The sequence below is a fragment of the Cyrtonyx montezumae genome, unplaced genomic scaffold, assembly GCF_038088225.1.
Source record: "Cyrtonyx montezumae isolate F1298 unplaced genomic scaffold, pur_monq_1.0 scaffold_8, whole genome shotgun sequence".
In the NCBI taxonomy this organism is placed as follows: domain Eukaryota; kingdom Metazoa; phylum Chordata; class Aves; order Galliformes; family Odontophoridae; genus Cyrtonyx; species Cyrtonyx montezumae.
Genome location: NW_027072089.1, coordinates 66,361,880 through 66,385,276, shown reverse-complemented (window position 1 = coordinate 66,385,276; position 23,397 = coordinate 66,361,880). Strand labels below are relative to the sequence as shown.

Here is a 23,397-nt window from a genome sequence, read left to right as displayed (position 1 = left end):
GTAGGTATGGTTTGTTTCACAGAGCTGTTACTCGCCTATATGCAATTGCACAATCTCATTACCAACCCATGAAACATCCTCTAATAACTTCAGAAGATGTTTACACATATGAAAAGAACACTGAGATGATATTTAAAAAAAACACACTTCAGCCTAATTCTTGTTTTTGTGTGAAGAGTTCTGTGCGCCTTTATTTACACTTTATATGAGCACTTAAAATCTCTGCTGCTTACCCATAAAATTGAATAAGCTGGGAAAATGGCAATATTTGTCCAAAAGAAAAGAGAAGCACACGCATAACACTTCTGCAAACTGGGAGTATGAGTGTTTTGGTGAAAAACTAGCAATTAGCAGTCACTCAAGTAGAAATAAAATTATGCGACTGATTTATTTATAATGGGTTTTATAATACTTTTTTCATTGCTCCTGGTTGTTTTCCTCCTCTCTCAGAGTCCTCTAGTTTTAAATCAATACATACTAGCAATAGAGTCAGTCTTATCCAGGAACGTACTGGGCACTAACACAGTTTTCTTTGTTTATTTTGCTGTCTGGAGTACAGCTGCCCATGGTGAATGAAAAGATGCCTGTCTCTCATAAATGGCTGCTGTTAGTCTAACTTATTTCACCGAACCCATTTCCACAACTAACGGCTTTCATTTCTACCATAGCAACTTTCAGTATGGTATTCACTCAATAAAGCTAAAGCACTATATCTGTCTAAGCACACTTGGTGTCTGGTCTTCAACGCTCAAGAAATGAATTTAAAGACAAGATAAAATGCCTCCTTCAAAATCTATCATACTTTACGCTGGTATTTCATTACAGAGGAATTCAGTCCTCAGTGGTTTGGATGATTTTACAAAAAGGCGTACATAAATTCAGGCAAAGCAATGGCCCATGCCATTTCTCTAAACAATTCAAGTTTCTGAATGCACAAAATCCTTCTGGAAGTGCCTGGGAACAGTTCTATTTTAAGGCTGGCATTCTGAAACTGGCTTTGAATGATACATGCAATCCTGTTCTCTTCTAAAAGCTGATGTTTAAAATCAGTCAGAAATTTCAGACAGAGTAATTGTTTAGCCTTCAGACTTCTTAGTACAGCCTTTCCTGAGTTTGCTTGTTTTCTCGGTGCACTTTTTAAAATGAAATGTAGCTCTCAAAGAAATCATTCCTTGGCAGTCCTGTTTTCCATAACTGACCAATGTCTGCAATAAAATGTCACTCATTCTGCTAAGATTGGGATCTCAAATGCATTATTTATAACCAAGGGTATGTGCCATTTACACAAACATAACCGGGCTATACAAGGGAACAGTCACAGAGAACAAGCCTAGAAAACAGTAAAAGAGGAAACCAAGTACACCTTGTCCTTGGTTCAATGTCGTATTTCTTGCTTGTTTTTTCCTAAAACAAAGACATATTTGCATTAATTCACTAGCATCTCAAGACTCATTTGTGCTGATCTGCAGATGAGTCTGTGTACAACCTAGGACTTTGAATCAATTCTGTGATGTTAGCACACAGTTTCATTTGGAAACTGTCAAACAAAAAGGTCTTTCTGTCATGAGAGGTCTCTAATAGCTAAAGTGTATCTGCAATAACAGAACAGTTTGACACTGTCTCAAGCAGTAGTGGCTATGGTAAGAACCACCAGGCATTTTTTTCCCCACCTCTGATGAGGAGAAGGCAGAATGAAATTTCCCAGCAAAGCAGAGCGAGAAGCTTGGACATTTCAAAGAAATCTGGTGTTAGTCAAAGGATATATTTGACTCTGACAACTCTTTCAATTCAGGTTGATAGAATCAACCTGGACATTATATTATAAACTACATGTTTAGATATTTTGAATCTGAAAAAAATGCAGTTGTTCCTGACAAGGTCTGTAAAGAACAAAGATAAGAAGGCAAGAGGATTTGATGTATCATGCTTATAGCAGCAAAGGAAGCAGTAAACACAACTCAGGAACATGGGAAAAGTAAAATCCCACATCACTTTAAATGACAGACACAGACTTATGAGCACACAGTGGAAAATTCTGTGTTACACAGTGTTTGGCTACCTGGTAGCTTGTTATTTTAGAATTAATGAAAGCTTAGATTGGTTGATTTTTCCGAATGGGTGCCATGTCATTTACTTTTTTCAGTAGCACAGAAGAAAAGCTAGAAGCATTCCCCTAAGGAGACTGTGGCTGTGAAATCAAAGCATGAGTGCTCACTCTTAATTTTTCACCCGTTAAATTCCCAGCAAATTGAGAACCAGAGCTTACAACCAGCAGATAGAACAGAAACACTCCCCAAAATGTGCATGTTCCTAGAGCTGCTGCTGCCACACAAAGCACTCGAGCAGGAATGCTCTAAAAAGTCTCATTTGGAGCTTTAGAAGTGTTCTTGTGTAAATTACAAATATAAACTCAAATAGGCACCTGAAATATCTGCTGCTTTCTTCCTGCACAGGACACCATCAGTTCCGTGGCAATTAAGCCAGCCTTACACAAGACAGCACAAAGCACTTTATCATTATAAAAGAATTAATACTTAGTGAAAAGTCTTGCTATGTGGGCAAATTCAAGTAATCAAACATAACAAAGACATCCAAGATATTGTTCTAGTCTTCATTACACCAACATTACAGTAGTGTAACTATCAGGACGTTTTCAGATTGATTCCTGATGTGTTATTTTGCTGATTAATCCTGGATCAGATTTTGATTTGTTCAGTGACAAAACTGAAAATTCAGAAGTACTCAAATGAACACTTGGAATGGCTATAACCACGGATGGTGGGTGGAGGAAGATCTGAACATGCGTTTGCTTCATCCCATTTATCCTGCAGTGCCGGTTTGTCGCTTTGAAGTGCTGGTATGGGGGAAGAAACTGCATTACCCAAATATCATTTACATAATCAGTTTTTCTACATTTCAAGATGATATTTCTCTATGTGGTACTTTAATGTGCTCTTTGTAACCACATACTTATATTTTATGTTTGTTCTCACATGTTAATTTCCTCCATTTTCTATTCAACAAAAAAAGGTTACCTCTACAAAGAAAGTATTACTTTCATAGTGACGACAAAAAAACCTGTACACTGGAAACTCATCATTTTGCATCTCCTCCCTGTCCTTGACAGGAAAGAAATCTCTACCTATGATTTACATTTCTGAAGCTTCAGTCAAGTACAGACAGCTAGATAAATACAAGTCACCCATTTATGATGCACTCAGTGATCCCTGTGTGTCCTTTCCAACTCAGGATATTCTGTGATTCTGCAGTTCTTTCATTCTAAATTCCAGGGACCACATAACACGTGGACGTTCATTTAGATTTTTGATACAACTGAAAACAGATGGTGCATCTACACAAAGGTCATGCCCATAAAGTAAACTTGAAGTTAAGGCTCTGATGCTTCTGATTAGAGTAATGGCACAGGTTTGTGTTGCAAATTTGTATATGTCATTCCACATGTGCAGTAACCTGCTTTTTTGTTACCGTCACTGTCAAACATCCCATTAAGGTAATTAAACAAATATTCAAGTGTTTCATACTGTATAAGTTACTGAATATTATCCTTGCATTCACCAAGATCATGCTAGAATTATTTATTCATGTCACTTTTTAAGGTGTTAATTTCCTAGATGAACCTCATAGGGAAAACATTTACTTCAACAAAAATGGACTAGACTCATAACAATTCAAGTACCACTAAGGATAAAACATGTTCTTCCTTTTCTCATTGCACGGATGGCATGGAAGTTCATTATATATATCCTATGACCTAAAAAACCACAATGATTGTAGCAGCCCTCTGAATAACCAGCTGCACAGACAAGCTATTCTGCCATTCCATTCCACAGTTTACACATCTTGCTATTGTTAAAACTAAGTGGCAGGTAAGAAATCACACTTTTGTGAAACCTCATCGACATCAGAATACTCCAATTTCTGTCTTATCAACATTACTCAATAATTTCAGCCCATACCATGAACACACCTGGTACCAACACAAAAGTTCGATCAATTGGAAGATCTGACAGCCTCCTTTTGATCAGGCAAACAGCAGCAGCACAGGTTGTGAGACAACACTGCAGGTCCCTCAATGCTTCCTCACCTCCAGCAGCACTCTGCAGTTGTTCCTTCCATTTGGTTTTGCACAGCCCTTCTAACTTTGGAATTGCTTACACTCAATGTGACATGTGTTCTCCCAGATCAGTGCCTGGCAGTGATGCCTTGGCCCCACAGCATTGCCTTGATCCACTTAGAAGTGGTCCTGGTAGGATTTAGGCCTCTACAGAAGGGAATTACTGAAACACTGCTGTGACATGTGGTGGAATTAAATTCACAAGGACTCCCTGAAAAAGTCTGAGAGGTACCCATTTTTAACGGCTGTTACTGCACAGATACAATCCAACAAGCTATTTTCAGTACTTCCACCAAAATCACAGCAGCTGTTAGAAGTAGCTGAAATGACTCTCCCAAGATTATCAGCATAGACAAAACGGCAGTTTTTAGCCAGCAAAGCTGCATCTTTTACAGAAATATACAGAAGATGCTAGATAAAATAGCTCACTACTCTACATTGTCTCAAAAAAGTACACTATCTCAAGGGAGCAGGAAAATATCATATTAAACTTTATTTTCTGCAAGTAGTAAATGAATTCTTTCTCTCACCAAAACATCAGTGGGAAGCTGAGACACTTGGTACAGAGTTTTTGGCTTCAGAAATCAAGGCTTTTATATGCTCCTTACTGTTTTTTAAAGGACTGAAAAAAAAATCAAAATTGCAATGTAGCATAACATATTTAGCCAACCAGTATCTTTCGGAAACTCAGTGTAATCGCAGCCTAACAACTATTACTGTTAATATACTTAATAACTTGTCATTTTTCTATTCATCCAAAAGAGATTTTCTGAAGGCTTCAACACAGTTCTGAATGAAGTTGGTAACATTTGGTATCTACATCACATCTAAAATGTAAATGAGTCATTTTTGTCTTTTGAGGGACTAGGATAGAAGAGAGTGCTCTTCAGTCCTGCTGCTAAAAATAACTTTCCCCTCATCACACACAATATCCCCTTTAATGATCCCTGCTAGGTATTACTTACATGATGACCTTTTAATCAAATAGGGACATGATGCACCCTGCATGCTTCAAAATGCAAGGAAAGGCAGATATTTGAAACAAAAATAAGCATGTATAACACAAGACCAGGTACTGCATTACATCTAAAAATATCACAGTAAGATTCAGGAAATGAAAATAAAGACAAAATAGGAGTGTGAAATGCAGCACAGAGGCTTCAAAATGCCATTCCTAAATGCTTGGAAGAGATTCAGCTCCAAGCAAACTCCTCAGCTTCAGATGCTGCTGACTGCTGGAGCTGTTCCAGCAGGTCCCTCAGCTGTTCTCCTCTCCCTGAGAGGAAGCTGAGCAGCCATCACCTCCTGAGGGAAAAGAGGCCAGGATCATATGTCACCTTCGCCTGTCTTCGTGTAAATGTATTTTGATAATCATGATAAAACACTCGCCCAGGTACAAAGAACTAATGATTGCAGTACATTCACTCCCTGCTGAGCTCTTCTCTGGTGAAGTTTGACACCATTAAAACTATGTAAATGTCAAAGTGGGCAACAGCAATATATCAGCTGAGAATTTTTAACCGTAGTAATCTAATTACAATCTTTATAGTGCTTTTACCTAACTGCAAGAGGTTTGAATTGTTACTAGGAAGCACTCATGAACAACCCTCCAGGAGGCTTCGTTGCAGCTGTTCAACAGTTTCCTGGACCAGAGGAAGAAAAAAGTCTATTTTTGGGAGACTCCACTCTGAATACGTAGGTGGAAGGAATCCCTGTCCCACACCACGCTTGCTTCATTTCTGGGGTCCTGCAAACTGAAGTGTGTAGAAATAGGCAGTCATTTCAGCTAGAATGATGCTTGTGCTACAAAATGCAATGCAGTACAAAAATGCAGTAGAATTCACTAACTCAAATACCAGAGGTCACATCACTGTGTAATTTACTGTGCTGACAAGATCTACTATCACTGATTCCCAGAGCTTCAGGATCAGACAGAACTGCCAACCATAACATTTCCTCACAGCAAGGTGAAGAATAAGCACTCAAATAAGTGTTGCTTGTCTTAACACAGCATTCGGACTTCTGTTCTGCTCTATGGATGCCTTTAAGCATTCACAGAAATTACACACTTGAATCATTAAGGCTTTCTTAAATTTCTTTGTACTTATTCCCTATTCTTTTTAATATTACTTCCTGAGTAAAAACATTTTACTTTTAACAAAAACATGACAGATGTAAATTAGCATATTTTGAAAATTGACTAAATATTTCTGATACGCACTATCCCACAAGTTTAAATGAAAACTAGTGACACAGGAAAGTGATTCATCCTGACTTTCACATGACACCTTTAGAAGCAGTAAACACATTTAAAGGCATCTTTATTAGACATGCTGTGTCCCACTGCTTTTCCTGCCCTTAAGAGTCCTGTCCAAAATGATTTGATAAATAAAACTCATCTGAGATATTTAAATCATACAAAAGCTAACTTTGAAATAAAAAGCTTCTTTGAAAATCCACCTGTTACAGCAGGCATGGGTAATTAATTTTTTTTTTCCTAAAGGCTGTTAATCTACTGGCAACCAGTGGAAAATCACAACACAGTAGGGGGAGAAGTTATGGGAAATTACAATAGCATCAATGCTCGAGATGACAAAACTGAAGCAAAAACCGAGGATGAGAAGCCTAAAACAATCAAGATCAGAGAGAGAGAGCCCAGGAGAATGAGGGAACCTTTACCATGGGATTTTCAGCTAGGATAAGTTAAAAAAGCATTACAGAAGGAAAAAGAGGAATTGCTTGGGGAAAATTTAAGATAATTTTGGAGATTTCTTGGAACAAAAGTAGCTGGTTATAAAAGTTGAGTGTGTTGGAGGAGTAAGAGACTGCAGATTTCAAGGAACAAGGTCAGGAATCCAGTGGCAGAGGATACTTCTGGATCACAAAGACTTGGGGTCCCACAGGGCAACTCTGTCTGCTCAGGAACTAGTGGTACTGTGGTTTCTCACCCCACCACAGCAGCAAGTGAGCCTCATGCATAGCTTTGATTTGGAGGCAGAAGAGGATGGAAAGGACTGTCCTCTCCACAAGAGCTTTCCCAGTGCTGCTTCTTCCCTAACTCTCAGCATAAACGGTGAATAATTTGTAAACCTAAAGATTAAAGTTTGACTAAATTGATTCAACACAAGAAAAAAAATCCAGTATCTCTAGTCATAAAAATAATGACAAAAGGGAGAATTAGTTTGAGAAATGACAAACAGGATCTTCAAGTGGCAATTAACTTGACAATGAGAAGAAACCTAACTTGAGCAATATTTTAAACAGATGCTGCTATCATTCTTTACTGTGAAGCTGCAATGTAGACTATAACTGCTTTTGAAAGAAGCTATTAGAAGGAATGAAGGGAAACTTTTTGCTTCAAAAAAAACCCTTGAAAACAGTAGCAAGCTTTTTACTGTTACATGAGTTCATCAACTGACCTTGTCTAAAGAGAATGACTTACTCATATATATTCTGCATTAATCTATTCAAAACATGCACACACCTTCCTCTTGTTATATTTTTTTTCTCCTAACACTTGAGGAATCCTAATATTATTCATGTACCAAGTGTTAAATTATATATAAAAATATGTAAGATACATTTCAGTATGTAAAGCATGATGTATATAAGAAGTAATTTCCTTAGCTGCAGGAAACCTCACTACAGCAGCATGACAATGAGCCAACAGCCTGGAATATACAATACTGCTGACCTTCCATACTCCAAAATTATTCCATAGAAGGTGAACTTTTTACAGCTCCTGGATTATTTTTCCATACTTGTTCACCATCCCGTCTCTACCCATTGTCACTGAGTACACAAATAAGAGCTGAAAGTCTGCTTCTTATACAACCAAAATGCTTGCTGTTCCCTGTCTAATCAACTGGGTATTTTATTTACCATCCAGTTACACTAACTTATCCTTAAACACTGACTATATATTTTTATGGTTTTAATTCAATCCTTCTTATTTCTTCACCTTTCTCTTCACCACATCTTAGTTCCTGGGCTCCAGTATGAAAGAACAGCAAATCCAATGTTTCTGCAGCATCATGGTGCTCAGTCCAAGGATGCCAAATGATAGCTGCCTCCCCATGGGCAAAGGTTTCAATCTCATGGAAACAACAGGCACAGCAGTGCTAACCTCATCTTCTGACTTCAACCCTCGAGCACTGTAACAGAGACTGGAGCCATCCAAATAAAGGGATACATCTGGTAAAGTAATCCCCCTCTAGATTTATAAAACAGGTTAAAATAAACAATGCAATACAATTGCAAAGATACTGAAAACTGAAGCCTGACATTTTACTGAACTAACTCATTTTATTTACATACCCCTACCGTAGGTGGATGATCAGCATGGTAAAGAACACAAACCTTACAACATTACAGGAGATAAAGTTATTCTGTTCTGCAATCTATGCTTTCTACTACTAATCAAATAATTACAGAAATGGTATGCTATTTGTGGATCTAGAAAGATTTTCCATTTCTAGAAAACTTCAGTATCTACTACACATTACCACAATACTGTAAATTGCAGCTTGCAGGATGCTCACATGGCTCCAAAAAAAATGTTTTCTGAAACTTCATTACAAGTAAATAAGAAGAGGTAAAAAGAAAGGGAGATGAAACAGGGTAAGTAGAGAGCTTTTTGTCAGCCTCTCTGGAGAAAAATACTCTATACCAGGCTGAGAGAGCTGGAGCTCTTCAGCCTGCAGAAGAAAAGGCTCCAGAGGACCTTATAGCTGCCTTCCAGTACCTGAAGGGGTCCTACAGGAAAGCTGGGGAAGGACATTTTATGAGGGCATGCAGCAACAGGATGAGTGGAAATGGCTTTAAACTGGAAAAGTGAAGACTTGACTAGATATTAGGAATAAATTCTTTGCTGTGAGGGTGGTGAGACCCTGGAACTGGTTGCCCAAAGAGGTAGCGTGCCCCCCCCCCCCCCCCCCCGGAGGTGTTCAAGACAAGGCTGGATGGTGCTTTAAGCAGCCTGGTCTAGAGGGAGGTGTCTCTGCCTATAGTAGAGGGGGTGGAACTAAATGATCTTAAAGGTTCCTTCCAACCCAAAACATTCTGTGATTCTATAATAACCATCACAAATGAGTACGAAAATGTTACTATTGTGATCATCTAGAGCAAAATAGGTGGTATTACGGAAATAAATACAAGCTTGTCAACAAAATATACAAATTAATGGTATATGGACAACATACTTTCCCCTCGCTTGTCAAAACTTTGTCATCTGGTAGACATCTTGGAATTACTAGAAGGGAACCCCCAGCCCCCCTCCCCCCCCCCAAAAAAAAAAAAAAGTTCATAAGTTCATAAGGTTGGAAAGGATCTATAAGATCATCTAGTCCAACCATCCTCCTATCACTATCTCTACCCAACTACTAAATTAAATCCTTTAGCACCTCATCTAAACGCTTCTTGAACAGCGCTAGGGATGGTGCCTCAACCACCTCCCTAGGCAGGCCATTCCAGTGCCTGACCACTCTTTCAGAAAAGAAATGCTTCCTCAGGTCTAATCTAAATCTTCCCCGGCGCAACTTGTGGCCATTCCCTCTCGTCCTGTCATTATTTATCAGGGAGAAGAGGCCCACCCCCTCCTCACCACAACCCCCCTTCAGGAAGTGGTAGAGTGCAATAAGGTCTCCTCTGAGCCTCCTCTTCTCCAGACTAAACATTCCCAGCTCCCTCAGCCGCTCCTCATAAGACTTGTGCTCCAGACCCCTCACCAGTTTTGTTGCCCTTCTCTGAACACGCTCCAGGGCCTCAATGTCCTTCTTGTAGTGAGGGGCCCAAAACTGAACACAGTACTCGAGGTGCGGCCGTACCAAAGCTGAGTACAGGGGGATGATCACCTCCCTGCTCCTGCTGGCTACACTATTTCTAATACAGGCCAGGATGCTGTTGGCCTTCTTGGCCACCTGGGCACACTGCCGGCTCATGTTGAGCCGAGCATCAACCAACACCCCCAGGTCCTTTTCCTCTCTACATTCTTCAAGCCATTCTGCCCCAAGGTGAAAAGGTGCAATCTCATATACATGAAATAGATTTAAAACAACATACTTGTTTATATATATGTGTATTACATACAGAAGCTGTCATTAGATGATATACACAGACGAAATGAGTAATCAGAGCACATGAAGGAAAGACATTCAAATCACTATTTCATTGAATTATGATAAATCATTATTTTTAGTTCTCTATGGAAAACAGAAGTCTGCAGGCATATACATGTTTCATAAGATGTTTCATAAACACGAGTGTTTCCTTTATCACTGTAAATATTTGAAAAATAATTTGATAATCGAGACTATCAACATCATAATAAAGATAAATTTATGCAAGACTGTCATATAAGTAGTACAATCCTATTACTTCAGGATCCATTCTAACCCAAGTAAACAAAACAAAGAAAAATACTTCAAGAATCTGGAAGAAAAAAGCATAATCTTTTGCCTGCTATTATCAAAGAGAGAAAATAAACTTTCCACTAAGTTTCTTTTTTTTTTTTTAGCAGAACTGAATGCATGATCAAGGGGAATTTGATAGACCTATAACTGAGCCCTTGAAAATCTGAACTTGTAACACCATCATTGCCACTAATGACGCTTAAAGATATAGGTATACACAAACTCACCCATGTTCAATGAGACAAAATACATCATTATGAAGAACACAAAGTGATGAAAAACAATGAAGTACTAAAGAAAAATGATCTTCATTAATAAATGGGAAATATGATGCTAAATACGAGAAATGGATGCAAAATTAAACAAATTTATAAAAGGAAGTGCAAAAAAATGAATACAGAGGAATTGTGACATAGCAAATGAGGTTAAAAAAACTCAGTGCATACTGATACTGCAAATGTGCAAACTGGTGGATTACAGAAACAATCTGAAATTGAGTTACAGAAAGGAAGAAATCTGGAAAGCACCACTGTGGAAAAAGACAGTGCAAATTATAAATTCCAAATTACTTTGCAATAGCACAGGAGAACATATGACAGGTAGACTGTAGTACTACGTCATCACTCCACCTACAATCTCAAATATGGTTATTTTGTTTTGTTTTTAATATATCTGCAAATCATTAAAAAAATAAAGCATACAAAGCAATGCCTTGAAAACAACGCATATAAAATTAATTATGAATAGAGAATTTATATATATATATATATATATAATCTAGATCAAAATGGAAATACAAAAAGCAAATAAGAAAAGCGCAATCTAGACTTCAACATGATGAACACACAGTCAAGTGTGAAACCGTTTAAATTAGCTCAGTGATTATGCCTCACACCAGGAAGTGCTCAAGGTCAGGTTGGATGGGATTTTGAGCAACCCAGTCTAGCGGGATATGCCCCACTGTCCCTGAGAGTCCAAAAGTGTTTTTTCTTCCCCACTACCATAAATACTGAACTGTGTGAAGGTATTCCAGCTTTTTGGTTGTTTTAAAAGAAACTTCTAGTATTTCATGTCTTTTCTTTTTTCTCCTTATTACTATTTAAAACATATTCCTGTCCTAATTTTTCCATACTAATAAAAATGAGCTTTGGCTTACAATACTTACTGTTTGCTGTTCTCACCCTGTAGATTCAGATGAAATAGGAAAACTGCCTCTTCATTTTGTAAGAATGAACAATAAAAACATATATGGACAGATGAAAAAAGTCCTTACAACAATGTTGATTCTTAGAACTTAAGCTCTGTTCATTTTTGGAGAAGAAACAAAGCTTCTGAAGATGTGCACAGTATATAAAGTCTTGTCGTAGTGAGCTATGAGGCTTAACTCTTCCACAGTAAAGAAGCTGAAGGATGATGTGTCCTTTTCCCCATTTTTGATCTCAAGTAAAGATTGGCTCCCTTTAAAAAGAATGCCCCATCTGAAATATCCCAAAGTCCTCCTGGCTTTCCTGTTTTCAGGCTTTCCCATACCAATAAGTAAAGTGGTCTCATACCTTACGTAAAGAGGTAGCAAATCATAGAAGATAAACACTTCTGGGATTGCCCCTCAGCAACAGTTATCTGAGCTATTGTCTTGATCCACTATTTTTCCCTTTCCTGTTCTACACAGCTTACTGCTGAATTAAGCCAATAAAAACATTAAAATTACATCCCAACAACCAAGAAACATACAGTGATTATTGAACAAAATAAATTCTTCACATAGTAAAACTCCCCCCAACTCACTAAGTAACACAAATAACCTCCTGAAAGCAGACTTAAGTCTTCCAGTTTCCAGAAAGCTTACAATTTATCTATAGTTTGAGTAATTTAATTTTTAGCCAGACTGCATGTAAACTCTTAAAAAAAGTAATATACATTCAGAATAATAAAGCAGTATTTTATGAAAATATATACTTGTGTATTCGAGATATTTTAAAACTGTTATTCATACAGACCTTATGTTATTCACATAGACACATAATACATACACAAATATAGATGAATAGTTGAACTTGAGATGTAAACATACATCTCCTACAACTCATACTGAGTCAGCCTTACTTGAATAGAAGTATTTTTTTTCTATTATCTCCTGCTCTTATATAATTTTACCAAGAGTTGAGAGGGTTAACCACCCTGATGAATCAATTGTAAATGCTAAGAAGACCTAGGCTTTCTTCTGTGCCACAAAACCTGACCATCGATCAGAAATAAGCATTAAAGACACAAAATTAAATTCAGTTCTAAGATCAAGTTTTTAAATTTCATTTAACAGAAACATAAGATTAATCACAACGAATATTTGTTACTAATTAATGAAGGATATATATTTCTCACACATTTTATCCCCATTTCCTTACTGATCTTGCTTGTTCTTACTCACACAGTCACTAGGATGACAAGTGTCTCAGAAGAATGCTTACAAATTTACTGACAAGCAAAATGGTAACAGCAAGCATACCATCTTCAATATTTGTGAATTTAATGTAAGCAATGTTCTCTACATCATCACATTATAGCTTCACACACTAGCAAATGAAACTGAAACTGACTAAAGCGTGTTTCACAAACAGCATATTACATGCTACAGTCTCTAAGGGAAAAAGTCTGTTATCTGCTTCCTAGCCTATCAGAGAAGTAATTTTATGACATCCTAGATTTGTTTTCCACCACAGCTGAACTTATTAAAAAAAATAAAAAGTTTACCAAATTCAAAAAAAATTCCATATCTCAGCATTAAATGCAGAAAAAACTTCTAAGATCAACTAGTCCAAACATCAGCCCATCACCACCAAGTCCACTGTAATGAGATGGAAAGCGCAGCAATGACAGCAGATCAGCAAGGTCTCAGGCTGTAGCAAGAGATGATTTGTTCAAACACAGAGCAGTAGGCACAAAAACAAAAGATAGAAGCTACTTACCTTTGGAAGACTTCAGGTAGGCAGGGATCTCTAGCAAGAAACCCTTGCTTCCACTGCCAACACTTACATGAGTTCTGGGAAGGAGTGGATCCTGGTTCCACCCCTTCTGGTCACTCAGGTACATTGCATACACCTAAGCTTCCCTGAGTTGGCCCTGCCTTCCCACCAGGTGCTGCATCACTGCTTCAAGTCCTGACTTAGCATTTCCACTATATTCACTATACCACATTCCACTTAGGCACTTAGATATGGCACTTAGCCACATCTACATGTTTCCTGAAAACCTCCAGGGATGGTGACTTCACCACTTCACCGGGTAGCCTGTTCCAATATATTACAACTCCTTTTGAGAAGAATTTTTTCCTAATATCCAACCTGAATATCTAATGGCCATAGTAAGGCAAAGAGCTCAGACCAAAAGACTCGAGCAGTGTCCTACCAAAAACTCCAATCCTGGAAGCCAGACAAGCTACAAAATTTCTAAGTAGAATACAATTTTAATTGAAGGAAAAGGCTTATATAACTAGCCTACAATATGCTTAGCTAAGAAACTAAGGGTAACTACCTAAAGATTCTCAGGTGGTTCCATCATACAAGTACTTGTAAATTACTATGTACCATAAAATGATTAAAATGTTTATCTTCTAATGTCAAATCAATTCTTAAGCCTATAAGAACCCTTATGAATGGTTTGAGTTATTAATTTTCATTTGTCATTTGGTTCTTTGACTTCAGCAACATCAGAACAATATGATGATATTTGAAATTCCAATCACTTATTTTCAGAACTCTAAGAAATATTAACAGATTTATTGATAAGAATAATTTCTAACCATGGAGGGGAAAGTGTGCCACATTCAGTTTTGCATATTTATCTGATACATAAGATTTTATTGTACTTCTATGGAGCTACATTAACGCTTCCTGTAGCAAAATCAATCCACATGACTTGCACAGCAATTACCACAATGCAATGTAAACTATGTAGTAATCTTGAAAAAATCTGGAATCAGTTCAGCCTTTATACTTAATTTTATTATTTGAGATGGAAAAATCACTACAGGAAATGAAGACAAATAAACTAGCAGAAAATCAAGGATTTCAAAAGGTTCTTATAAAGGTGTAGGAGACATTCAGTCTCTTCTTGTTCATATTACGTCAAGCCTCAATCATAAAACTTAAAAATAACTGCCTGATCAGAAGTACAGATAGATTATTATACTCTGATTGTTTTTAAGTCTACTGTTCCAGAAAAATTCCGTAACAACAAAAAAAGCATTTAAATTATAAAAAGCCTTTATAACTCTACCTCTCTTTTCAGTTTTGATATGCACTTCAGATACAAAGTAAATCTCTACTTAGACTAGTTCAGTAGACCCCAAGAGGTAGGTAATGTATAAGGCACAAGGCACTAAAAACATGCTCCTGGATCACTAAGTCCATTCTACTGCTAGTGAATACACCAAATGACTCTTAAATAAGGACAGCATTCCACTATTAAACCAATGCATTATTTTCATCCTTATTAATCTGCCTGGAAAACCACTCCACAAACTCAGTGCCCTAGTGGCATTATCTGTAGATGTATTATCTATGTTATCTGTAGATGGCAGTCACATCACTCTCAGTGTTCTTCTGTTCTCCTCCCCTATAGCTGTCAAATCTCCCTCACAAAATGGGCTCTCTCCTTTCTCTTGACAATCTCGCTGCATTTGTTCCAGTTTCAGTTTAACCTTCTGAATGCAGATGACCAGAAATGTCCATCACGATGAAGGCATCAGTGAAACCTCACCTGATCTGGATCCCTTGTCATTCTGATTCTGTTACCCCAATGAGCAATTCATGCACCTCCTCTTCATTCTGTTTTCCCTGCTCATTTTCTACTGATCTCTTGGCTCACAGCTGAATTTTCTGCTGTTAGTTCCAAATGCAGGCCACCTAGTACTTTGTATTATTAAATTTAATCTAGTTGCTATTACTTCAGTCCTCAAGGTCATGCTGTTCTTCCCCTATAACATCCCACTCTTTTGCAGTACTAGGACTCTTAACAGTGCCATCAACAACCTTCATTATAGCAGAGACACTCTGTTGCCCCATAACTGGTAGAAAGCACTAATAAAGGCAATCATTCCCCAGAGAGCTCCCCAAGAAATTGAACCAGCAATCTTCCTCAGGCCTGATGCTCTCTGAAGTCCCCCCCAGCTGCCATCTACCTTTGCCTATATTTACAATTACTTTAATAACTCCCATCTCTTCCAGCTTTGCTTCTGCTTTTCATTTGGCACAACAGATGCTTTACCTTTCATCCTTCCCTATTTAAAATAAATCAGTTTTCTTTCCCTGAACAGCTATCAGAACACACTGCCATCACATACCAAAGGTTAACAATGCCATATTAGCTAGGCTAATAGGGTCTTCAAAAGCTCTATACACTATTTTGCTATATTAATCTACTGATTTTAATGACATGCTGGCAGGTCTCTTAGTAGCTCAGCTTTTTCTAGTCTTACATACAGATATAGTCAAACCAGAATTTGATAAACACATTAAAATTTCTTTATATTTAGCCTGTGACTTCATATGTCTGAATATTAAGAATATTAAGATACAAATATTTATCTTAAATTAAGAATATTAAAATAAAAATCATTTATTCTTCTCCTTCATCTAACATGACCGCTAGCAAATGGCTTGCACTTGAGGATTCCAGATTTCTTCCTTTTCTCCCACACGTGCTCCTCGAGCACAGTATCACCTGCTACCCAGTACTTCACCCTTTGAAGCAAGCCATGTGATTTTCTTTATGTCCTTTTCCAGGTGACTATTCACACTACAGGATACTGAACCACACTCCTTCAAGATTTAGTTCCTCTCTTACAGTATTCACTCCTGTTAGTCTGATTCTCCTTGAACTTTAAAGAAGTCTCCTCCATATTTCAGATCCTGAGACCTCTGCAAGGTTCACAATAACTCATCCAAGCTTTCCTGTGCTGCAGGAACTTCCCTGGCATGCATCCTGATCTCCTTTCTCAAACGTCTAACTGTTTTGGCACCACTTAACTGCACGTTAATATTAATATACATTAGGGTTGACTCAGGATAATGCAGGTCCCAAGCAAGATGTGGAAATTAGACCCTAGACAATTCTGTACAAAATTATTTTCCATGAACCCATCTAGCTTGCCACAGATGCAGAGCTCATACCTCCCACGTGTTCTTCTTTGGTTCAGCACCTTTGGCTTTGCTCACCTCCAAACACAACTCCAAACGTGTTCTCCCTCAGAAATGCAGAACCCATGCTGGAGCCCCCCAGACAGACTGCAGCCCCACAGCCTAATACAGGCACTAATTACCACAATGGTGCACAGAAGATCTGCTGTGCAGGCCTCTATCCCTCAGCACACAACAGACATACACACTCAGATGCCAAGAGAGTATCAAAGCAAATGAAAATAATAAAGACTAATTCTAATCTGGCCTAGACTTCATACACCAGTGTTGCTCCAAGGCTGGAATTTCACACCTCCATAACAACATTCCTTAACAATAACTCCTGTGAGGAGAGGATAAGGACACTGGACTGTCCAGTCTAGAGAAGAGGAGAGTAAGAGGCGGCTTCACTGCTCCATGAGGAGGGGAAGCAGAGACGTATCCCGGCTCTGATCCTGGTCACCAAAACCAGGATGTTTGGGAATGGTGCAAATCTGAACTGGGGAGCATCAGGCTGGAAATTAGGAAAAATTTCTTTCCCATGATGGAAGGGTCAAACACTGGAACAGGCTTCCTAGAGAGGTGGTTGATGCCTCTTGTCTGTTTAAGAGACCTTTGGACAATGTCAACATTAATATGCTTTAACTTTTTCTGAGCCCTGAAGTGGTCAGGCTATTGAACTAGAGGATCTCTGTAGATCCCTTCCAAATGAACTATTCTATTCTACTCACACATGAAAACTAAACAAAGAAATAGTTTTTTTTATTCTGCTCAAAAACTAGCATTTAGAATAAAATAGCCAAACATGTTCTAAACACAGGGCTGCACGGACAATTTTTTCGTAAATCAGAAGTGTCAAACCCCGCTTGAAGTAATTTGAAGTAATTTATGTGCTGTAACTGAATATAGACAAGGAGGATCACATCTGGTGCCTAGGCTGTGCAAGCACATTTATAACTAAATAGAGTTGAATACCAAAATCCAGCGATGATAGAATTCATTAGACCAGTATAATGCTGTGTAATTACTCTCTCATTTTTTTTTTTAAATCTTCCACTGTGTGCCTGAAGAGCTCTTCTTACCCTTTGATATATTTACACACATCCTGTATAAAAGGCTGAGGAATTATTAGATGTGTCAGAGGATGACATGGAATGGAAAGGCAACTGTTGTACAATAACTGTACTGTCAGTGAAACAAAAGGAAACAAATCTAAATCCATCCCCTGGCATACAGCTAGATACAGGATTTATGTTTGTTAGAAAATAGAACCTTTCCATCAGTAAGGAAAAGTCCTAATATGACAAAATCACCTTCCTTCACTGCTTCCTCAGCTTGCCCAACATGTGTTTTTGGCTTTCCACCGAACACATCAATTATCCAATTTTGGCACAGATCTTTCTAAACATCTCCCCCAGGTCTTTCCTCACGGAAGCCAGCCCCATGCATTAGCACTCACACCTTAGATTTGGAAAGACCTGCCAGCAAACAACTGTTCTCTCTCAGGCATTGTGTGTCTTCCTTTGCATTGCTCCTTTCCTATCAACCCCAGGAAGGTGCCCTGGGTCTCCTGCCTGACCTCTCATACAGACATCCTCTCATCTCAGACAGTCCAGCCTTCTGCCATTGGAATGTCAGTCAGCCTCATGCATGTAGGCCCTATCAAAACATCCCAGTTCCCTGAGCCCCCAGAGCAATGAGTGAGAACTGCCACACTTCTGTAGTGACAGTTTGTCAGATAAGAAGGGCATTTGCCACCACTGCCCTAAACTTTTTCACATAAACCCACCCATTGCCTAGGTGGAGTTCTCCATCTCCATTCCAGTGCACTTGCATCTTTTCATCATTCATAAGGACTACAGGAGCTTGGGCTAACTGAAGAGTTAAGCAATCTGGTAAGATTAATAATGCAAACAATCTTGCAGTTTGTCTCCTTTGGTAGATGGGTTTGATGATGCCCATGCAGCTGAATGCCAGCTCCAGCCTTTGGCTAAGACTCAGCAGGCAATTATGTGGCCAGCACAGGGCTCACAAACAGGCCTGAGAGACAAAGCAAGAGCTTGCAGCCGTCTGCACTCCGTTCCCAACATGGCCAGATCCACACACCTGATAATGGCATTCTCTCCAAAGCTGTAGCTGTGGCTGAACAAGAGATGAGGAAATGCAGACAGATAAAAGCAGTCTGCACGAACAACAAAAGCAAGCTGAAACCAATTATGATTTGCACTTATTTCATACCAGCCCACAGGACTAACACAAAAAAAAAAAAAAAAAACAACCAGCACTGACCAGCCTGCTTCATTTTTAATTCTCCATTTTTCATGGAAGTTATTTGAGCTATGTGCCTGCAGGCACAGAGGGAGCTGCTCCACATTAAATATATATTGAATTCATAACAAAAATACTCTCTCTGAAGTGGTAGTTTTATTGTAAACAAAAGCAACAAAGTTCACACCTGAAGTTCCATCAGCAACAGGGAAAATTGGCATTTAGCACATAAAAACAGCCAAAAGGAATATTAAAATCACCAAGCCAATACCTAAAGGATGCAGGGTTGTCTTTCAAGGGGAGGAGGTTTGTACACAAGTGAAAGAAAAACACATTCTTTCTATAAACTAAGAAATTCCATCTTTTTTACAAGCTCAGGATTTGGAAGACACAAAAGATGTGTTGAAAAGAGTATTTTTAAACCCTGCTAGATGAGAACAAAACTTAGCTTGTAGTTTGAAGAAAATGAAAGCAAAGTACCTTGGTGCATGAACTGTTTTTCTTTCTTTTTAATTAGTATTTTGATCATTTTCCAATTAGTTACTGTGACAAGGATATATTTGAAACAGAATTAATTTAAATTTTATATCATATCTCTTTTCTCTCACAAAAAAGCATAGAGGAACAAGAAAAAGACCCTAATAAATGAAGCAAAACGTGTTTTAAATTCACAAAATGTAAATCTTTAAGAAAGAATCTGTCAGTCATCGTTGAGGAAGGATTTTTTCAGATTTGCTTTCATGTATAATTATAGGGGAGAACATCTATTATTGACCTACGTATTCCTGATACAGAGCAATCAAAACACGAACACTATAGGACTGCACAGCAGTACTGTACTACTGGCTGATTTTTTTCCATCAGACGTGGGATCAGCCTGCTCTGTATGATCCCAAACTCCTTGAAAGATTTCCATATTTCTGTAGTTTGCTCTTAACCGACAGTAGGTAACTACAGTGTACCTACTGCAATCAACAAAACAGCACTGCTATTCCAAGGAAAAAATAAATAAATTATTCTCAGGCAGTGACTTCTTGAAGTGGTCAAGGGCTGCTGTGTCCCAGCCCCTCTCCTTCCAGATGATGAGCACAGGCATGTACCAGTTAAGCCAGATTTTGTCAGTGAGGTCAGTGCTGTTTGGAAGAGCCCTGCCCACTAGGTGAGACAGCTGCTGCTTTGGGCAGATGGCCCAAACTGAAGCATAGGAAGTTCTGGAAAAAATGTGCATGGGAACTTCTTCACAGTAAGGGTGACAGAGCATTGGCACAGGCTGCCCAGAGTGGTGGTGGAATATCCTTCCCTGGAGACATTTAAGCCCCACCTGGACGCCTACCTGTGCAACCTGGGCTAGGGAGCTGCTTTGGCAGGGGGGTTTAGACTAGATGATCTCCAGAGGTCCTTTCCAACTCTACAGTTCTGTGATTAGATCAACTAATGCTGCTCGCTCCCAAATGTCCTCCTCCCAAGCATTTCTTGTACACCAGCCAAGGAGCAGATCGAAGCATCTGACTCCATGTGTCCTGAGAAGCTGCTCGAGTACCATGTCTTTCCCAAGAGCTCCACAGCCCTTCCTGCTGCAGATGGTTGACCCAATCACCACATTATGGAAATGCCTACAGTTTGCTAAGTTTTTTGCTAGGAAAGAAGCAAAGTGGGGCAAAAAACCTTGACAGACAAAAGAAAACACCAGGATTGCAACAGCAGAAGCCATTTTAGATATCTTCCATGCCACATGCTGTTGAAAATCATTATCATGTCTTTCAAACAAAATTAAACTCTAAACTCTATAGAATTTGCAATGAAAAGATAATATGGCTAGCTACATATTTGTATCTAAGCTTGAAAGCTTGAAACATTGTAGCATGACATCTCACAGCTGGCAATGAAAATAAATAAATCAACAAAGTAAGACCAAATGAAATATCTAGCCTTGATATCATAAATACACAGAGACACTCATAGTGAAATGGGCATCTAGGAAAAAAAAATATTACACATTCTGGTTTGCTTTTTATCACTTTCAAGTGTGGCTTGGTTTGGTAGTTCCAAATACAGAAAAAAGAAAAAAGAAAAAAGAAAAAAGAAAAAAGAAAAAAGAAAAAAGAAAAAAGAAAAAAGAAAAAAGAAAAAAGAAAAAAGAAAAAAGAAAAAAGAAAAAAGAAAAAAGAAAAAAGAAAAAAGAAAAAAGAAAAAAGAAAAAAGAAAAAAGAAAAAAGAAAAAAGAAAAAAGAAAACAGAAAAAAGAAAACAGAAAAAAGAAAAAAGAAAAAAGAAGAAAAAAGAAAGAAGAAGAAAAAAGAAAAAAGAAAAAAGAAGAAAAAAGAAAATAGAAGAAAAAAGAAAATAGAAGAAAAAAGAAAGAAGAAGAAAAAAGAAAGAAGAAAAAAGAAGGAAGGACGAACAGGAAAGCAGATTCATGCATAATTAATCTCTGAAACTTCCAAGAAAACAAAAATACAGAAGTCAGTCATGGAGGTGAGGGCTCCAAAACTAATATTATCAACATACATCAGCAATTTAAATCATTTGAGTCAAGGATGTTATAGGAACTAGTTGCATACTTAAAGTTCAGTATTTGCATAAGTCTTTGCAAGTTCCAAATAGAAAGACAGAGAAATTGATTCAAGATAATGAGGGAAAGGAAAAGGATATAGTAGAACATCAAAGAATCTATCAGGTACAGCTTTGTATATCACATATTATTTAATATTTCAAAAATGCTGCAGTTAAGGAGCAACTACACTTTGCTTTGTCATCTTTACAATTTAGCAATCACTTTTCCTCAAATGCTGCGAAAAAAACATCTTGAAGACCACTGAACAGAAAGCTCTCACACTTTAAGCTCAAGACAGCATCAGCAGATTTGAACAAGACTTGCACTTCCAACATACTAACTGGTCACTAGAATCAAATGTTCACTATACAAGGAAGTTTGGGACTGAAATCAAATGTTTGTTTTCGAAAGAAGCATAAAATATAAACACAAAAGCCTTAAGTATATACATCTTTTTATTACCTATGAAACAGATGCAGGAAATCTTAGCACAGAAACACTTGGTCATAAAAACATCTCATGAGATGTCCTACAAAAGTTAACACTGACACTTTTGCAGAGCATGGCCCTCAAAAATCCAGCCAGTAGAAATAAAATTAATAGTATTAACAGTCTTACCTGGTCCCAGGGACAGATGATTCCACCGAAACACATGAAGAGATATCCCATGGCAACAAGACATACCCAGACCACCAGTGAAAATATACGGAGCAGCTTCTTAAAGACAGGCTCTAAGCAGACAAGGATAAATATAGCAAAAAAAATTGCTAGGGCTGTTGGAACAGTTATTAAAAATGCCACGTGGTCTTCGATTTCCTGGAAACAAAGGAAAATAAAAAGGAAGTTAAAAACGGATGTACTTAAAGGTCAGACAAGAATAAGATACTCTTAACTGACGGTGCACTGATATTTCAGAAAGACATGGGAATATGAATCAAATGTCAAGCAATATGAATCAAAGCAGGATTTCTGTCAACATAAGAAGCTGTAATTTGGATTAACTTCATAAATAACCATTAACCACCCCAATACTTCTTTTGTTAAATTGAGATGTATGTTAGTTGAAGTAGATCAAGAAAGCTAACTCACATAGTAGTACTATGGTAGGTGTGAAGGACTAAGTGAATTAAAAAGCAAGGCAAACCCAATCTATAGAAAGTGGCACAGGCTTTTCTGCTCCTGTTCACAAGATCTCTGTGGTCAGTGTGGCTCGCAGGTTAAAATCAAGCATCTCCACTGGAGAATGCAGCTGTCTAAACACGTCCCAAATTGACTATGTGTCCCTAAGTTCATTAGAGTCTAATTTTTTTGACAGCAATATCTATCAGGTACTATCTATCTTGCTTCTGTTTGAAGCATTCAGCTGGATGGATGGGTTACAGACCACACAGACCATTTTTTTCCTAGCAAGCCCTTTCTCTGAAATATACAGGCAACATGCAGAGTTATGGCTAGAATGTAACAAGAAGATTCAGAATAAACAAGAATTAAGTATCTTTATAGAACCTACAAAAAAGTCACTACACTCACGTTTAAATCATCTAGTGATAGGTGCATTAAAAATATATTTATTTTTATATTACTGTATTTGTTCAAAAGTATCCATGGCTGAAATGTAAGAGCACTATGTCAAAGGTTGGCTCTACAACCTTCATTCATTCAGGCAGCTGTTAGGAGCTCTAGCAGTAATTTGTAGCAACAACAAAAAAAAAAGATTGCAAAAGCAGAACTCAAACGCTACTGTTGCAGTAGTAGAATATCCTCCACTGGCCACACTGCATTCACCTCCACTTCTTCCACTGGTGAAATCTTGGGGACAATCTGAAAGCGTCTATTTGATTATTTTTCAACACTGAA

General features: G+C 38.0%; 1 protein-coding gene across 1 annotated transcript in view; it reads right to left on the bottom strand.

Moving 5' to 3' along the window:
- ADCY2 (adenylate cyclase 2) overlaps nucleotides 1–22,194 on the bottom strand; it is a 181,885-nt gene extending 159,691 nt beyond the window's left edge. The window contains exon 1 of the mRNA XM_065752817.1: nucleotides 22,159–22,194. Coding sequence (XP_065608889.1) covers nucleotides 22,159–22,194 — 36 coding nt within the window. The remainder of the gene's footprint in view (nucleotides 1–22,158) is intronic.
- Nucleotides 22,195–23,397: the final 1,203 nt, after the last annotated feature.